Source organism: Symphalangus syndactylus, chromosome 13 (assembly GCF_028878055.3).
Source record: "Symphalangus syndactylus isolate Jambi chromosome 13, NHGRI_mSymSyn1-v2.1_pri, whole genome shotgun sequence".
In the NCBI taxonomy this organism is placed as follows: Eukaryota; Metazoa; Chordata; class Mammalia; order Primates; family Hylobatidae; genus Symphalangus; species Symphalangus syndactylus.
The window spans coordinates 31,886,248-31,890,990 of NC_072435.2; the positions used below are offsets into that span (position 1 = coordinate 31,886,248).

A 4,743-nucleotide genomic window follows, 5' to 3' on the forward strand; every position below is an offset into this window, starting at 1 on the left:
ATAAAATAGAGGCAGTCTCTACTCATGAACTTTTTTTTTTTTTTTTTTTTGAGACGGAGTCTCGCTGTCGCCCAGGCTGGAGTGCAGTGGCGCGAACTCGGCTCACTGCAAGCTCCGCCTCCCGGGTTCACGCCATTCTCCTGCCTCAGCCTCCCGAGTAGCTGGGACTACAGGCGCCCTCCACCGCGCCCAGCTAATTTTTTGTCTTTTTAGTAGAGACGGGGTTTCACCGTGGTCTCGATCTCCTGACCTCGTGATCCACCCTCCTCGGCCTCTCAAAGTGCTGGGATTACAGGCGTGAGCCACCGCGCCCGGCCTCTACTCATGAACTTTTAGGGTTTTTTGTTGTTTATTTGTGGGTTTTTTTTTTTTTTTTTTTTTTGCAGTTTTGTTTTTTTGAGACAGAGTCTCCCTCTGTTGCCCAGGCCGGAGTGCAGTGGCGCGATCTCTGCAACATCCACCTCCCAGGTTCACGCCATTCTCCTGCCTCAGCCTCCCGCGTAGTTTGGGACTACGCACGCGCACCACCACACCCGGCTAATTTTTGTATTTTTTGTAGAGACGAGGGTTTCACCATGTTGGCCAGGCTGGTCTCTAACTCCTGGCCTCAAGTGTTCCACCCACCTAAGCCTCCCAAAGTGCTGGCATTACAGGCACGAGCCACCGCGCCTGGCCATGAACATTTAGGTTTATTCATCCACTCAAAAATATATATTGAGCCCTGACCTGCCAAGCGCCACAGCGGGACTGTTGCAATAAGACGTCGGTACCCATTTGTCTACACACGCATATGGGTGGTGTACGGGTACCGATAGTCGCGTGAATTTAAAATGCTAATCTATGGTGCCAGTGGCTCTCAAAAAGTAGAACCCCCTAGCACACCCACCTCCAGGACTTGGCTGGAAGCTTGCACATTTCGGATGGCAGGTTTGGGAATCGCTGCCTTTCAGGAAAGGTGCTGACGTGGGCCACTGCCGCTTCGCTGGGAAGCAATGGGCCCAGCTAGGCCCGGGACGCGGCCTCACCCCTGTGGGGGAGGGGAAGGAGGCCGCCCGGAAGGGAGTGGACAGCCCCCCTGTCAGTCTTCCAGACTCTGGGAGTGTAAGATGAGACCGGGGAAGGTGGGCCTCGTTCTGGCGGAGGGCGAGGGGGAACTTCCTGCCCGTGCGTTCCACCGTGCAGAGCTCTAAGCGCGCGGGCTGGCAGGCTGCGGCGCGTCAAGGTCAGCCTGGAGATGGTGGCGGCCTGCCTGGGGGCGGGGGACCCTACTGGGGGGGCCGGGCTGGGGCCTCCCAGCGCCTCGGCCATATTGAATAGCCTCGGCTGGACCGTCTTTGTCTGCGAAGTCCTCTCCCAAGTTCCAGCCGCGTCCCTGGGGCCTGGGGAAGGAAGAGTCGCTGGCAGCCCGCGCGCCCCAACTTGGAGCTGGGACACCACGTTTCCAACTTGGAGTGGGCCTTGAGCCTTGGGACTGACCTCGCCCCCGGCTCACGTAGGCATCCTGGAAATTGATTCCCCCAAGTCCTTGGTCGGGGAGCGGGACTTGGTCAAGACTGGACTTGTTGCAGGCGCAGAGATTGGAGGCGCTGGCTTGTCCCTGGCTGCGGAGGTGAGACTCTCCGGTCAGCGTTGCTGGGACTCCCCCCATCCCAGTCCCTCCCTCAAGACTAAGGGCTACAGGAGTTTGTTGGGGCTCATTGCCCCCTCACCCCGGATATCACCCTGGAGATCTTAAAGACTCTCGAGAAAAGCCACGTGGGGGGCTGGTTCCCCTGGGGCTTCCTGCCGTCCCCCGACTGCCTCATTCTTTGGAGCGTCCCCGATGTCTGCAAAGATGTGGATTTGGACGTCCTCGTGGAAGTCCTAAAGCCCGTGGGGACATTTAAGAAGATCGGCAAGGTGTTCCGCAAGGAGGAGGACTCCACGGTGGGGATGCTGCAGATCGGGGAGGACGTCGACTATTTGCTCATCCCCCGGGAGGTCAGGCTGGCCGGGGGCGTCTGGAGAGTCATTTCTAAGCCCGCCACCAAGGAAGCAGAGTTTCGGGAGCGGCTGACCCAGTTCCTGGAAGAAGAGGGCCGCACCCCGGAGGACGTGGCCCGCATCATCGAGAAGAGCACCCCGCACCCGCCCCAGCCCCCCCAAAAGCCCAAGGAGCCCCGAGTGAGGAGGAGAGTGCAGCAGATGGTGACTCCTCCGCCCCGGTTGGTCGTGGGCACGTACGACAGCAGCAACGCCAGCGACAGCGAGTTCAGCGACTTCGAGACCTCCAGAGACAAGAACCGCCAGGGCCTGCGGCGGGGCAAGAAGGTGCGCAGAATGCCCGTCAGCTACCTGGGCAGCAAGTTCCTGGGAAGCGACCTGGAGAGCGAGGATGATGAGGAACTGGTGGAGGCCTTCCTCCGGCGACAGGAGAAGCAACCCAGCGCGCCGCCTGCCCGCCGTCGCGTCAACCTGCCAGTGCCCATGTTTGAGGACAACCTGGGGCCTCAGCTGTCCAAGGCGGACGGGTGGCGGGAGTATGTCAGCCAGGTGTCCTGGGGGAAGCTGAAACGGAGGGTGAAGGATTGGGCGCCGAGGGCGGGCCCCAGGGTGGAGGAGGCCCGGCTGGCCTCCACCGCAGTGGAGAGCGCAGGGGTATCATCGGCGCCAGATGGCACCAGCCCGGGGGATCACGTGGGAAACGCGGGAGATATCTGTGTGCCCCAGGCCTCCCCTAGGCGATGGAGGCCCAAGATCAACTGGGCCTCCTTTCGGCGCCGCACGAAGGAGCAGACAGCGCCCACAGGTCAGGGGGCAGCCATCGAGGCTGATCAGGGGGGAGAGGCTGCAGATAATCAGAGGGAAGAGGCCATAGCTGACCAGCAAGAAGGGGCTGCAGGTAATCAGAGGGCAGTGGACCCAGCTGACCAGGGGGCAGAGGCTGCAGATAACCAGAGGGAAGAGGCTGCAGATAATCAGAGAGCAGAGGCCCCAGCTGACCAGAGGCCACAGGGCGCAGATAATCAGAGGGAAGAGGCTGCAGATAATCAGAGGGCAGAGGCCCCAGCCGACCAGGGGTCAGAGGCTACAGATAATCAAAGGGAAGAGGCCATACATGACCAGAGGGAACGCGACCCAGCTGTCCAGGGTGCAGATAATCAGAGGGCACAGGCCCGGGCTGGCCAGAGGGCAGAGGCTGCATATAATCAGAGGGCAGGGGCCCCAGGTATCCAGGAAGCCGAAGCCTCAGCTGCCCAAGGGGCCACAGGAACAGCTCCAGGAGCCAGGGCCCGGAAACAGGTCAAGACAGTGAGGTTCCAGACCCCTGGACACTTTTCATGGTTTCGCAAGTGCCGGAGAGCCTTCTGGCACGCTCCCCGGTTGCCAACCCTGCCCAAGAGAGTCCCCAGAGCAGGCGAGGCCAGGAACCTCAGGGTGCTGAGGGCTGAGGCCAGAGCAGAAGCTGAGCAGGGAGAGCAAGAAGACCAGCTGTGAGGCGAGGGCTGGAGACAGCCCACGGGCCCTCCCTCCAAGTGTGGGAGGGAGAGGTGCTCTTTCTGCCTCTGAACTTGAAAGTGGAGGTGGAGTGCTGGCCGCGTCTCCACCTAACAACCCTCTTTATTCTCTTGTTAAAGTTTTGTTCATGCATTGATTTTTTAAAAATTTTTTAGAGACAGGGTCTCACTCTGTTGTCCAGGCTGGAGTGCAGTGGCATGATCATAACTCACTGCAGCCTCAAACTTCTGGCCTCAAGTGATCCTCCTGCCTCGGCCTCCCAAAGTGCTGGGATTACAGATGTGAGCCACCACACACACCACCTGATTTAAAGAAAAAAAATACTGATTCCTTGTAGCAACCCAAAAAATGTAAAGAAAGAATTCCATACAATGGGGTTGCGTCACCTATAGTTTTAATTTCCTCAAATGCAACTCAAGGTGCTCAGCTTGATAAAGGGAGAGAGGGAGGGTAGGGGAGAAATTGCCTCCTTTTCCCATCTCTTTTTTGCCTGCACACTTAACGTGGACTGCCTCCTTGGACTTAAAAAGGGCTTGAGCCAACATGCAAATAAAAAAACATTTATGAACTGATTTCTTAGCTTTGGACTTGACAACTGACGAATGCTCTGGGGGTGACCTGGCCCTTGCTGTCTGTTCCACTCCCATCCTTGATGATGGAGACACCTGTGTTTATGTTGTCACTTCGCTTGCCATCCTCATGCCCCTGGGCTCTGCTGGTTTGGAGGGGACAGGGCCCTTGGTTTGCACACCTCACCTGATCTTGGTTATAAGGTACAGTAAAAGCGTCTGAAAAATGCATTCAAAACACAGATTCTGGGGCCCTCGGCACCAGAGATGTGGATTTGCTAGCGGTGCCTGTGTGGCTCTGAATTCTGTTTGCATCAAGCTCCACCAACATCTGGGCAACCAAGCCACTGGACACATTGAAAAATCATTGCAATAGGAAAAGGCCCAAAAGAGGGGCTGTGGTTGGCCGGGCGTGGTGGCTCACGCCTGTAATCCCAGCACTTAGGGAGGCCGAGGCGGGTGGATCACGAGGTCAAGAGATCAAGACCATCCTGGCCAACATGGCGAAACCCCGTCTCTACTAAAAATACAAAAATTAGCCTGGCCTTGTGGCGCACACCTGTAGTCCCAGCTACTCGGGAGGCTGAGGCAGGAGAATCTGTTGAACCCGGGAGGTGGCGGTTGTAGTGAGCCGAGATCATGCCATTGCACTCCAGCCTAGTGACAGGGTAAGACT

The 4,743-nt window shown here is 57.9% G+C and overlaps 1 protein-coding gene across 1 annotated transcript; it reads left to right on the plus strand.

The window, feature by feature from the left end:
* Positions 1–1,089: 1,089 nt before the first annotated feature.
* On the plus strand, positions 1,090–4,070 carry LOC129460438 (coiled-coil domain-containing protein 8). The gene has a single exon (XM_055238241.2). The coding sequence runs from the start codon at positions 1,933–1,935 to the stop codon at positions 3,475–3,477; it is 1,545 nt and encodes a 514-aa protein (XP_055094216.1). The 5' UTR covers positions 1,090–1,932; the 3' UTR covers positions 3,478–4,070.
* The last annotated feature ends 673 nt before the right edge of the window (positions 4,071–4,743 follow it).

Excerpts from the sequence above, each read along its gene's own strand:
- LOC129460438 (XM_055238241.2), top strand. The coding sequence starts at position 1,933 with ATGCTGCAGATCGGGGAGGACGTCGACTATTTGCTCATCCCCCGGGAG.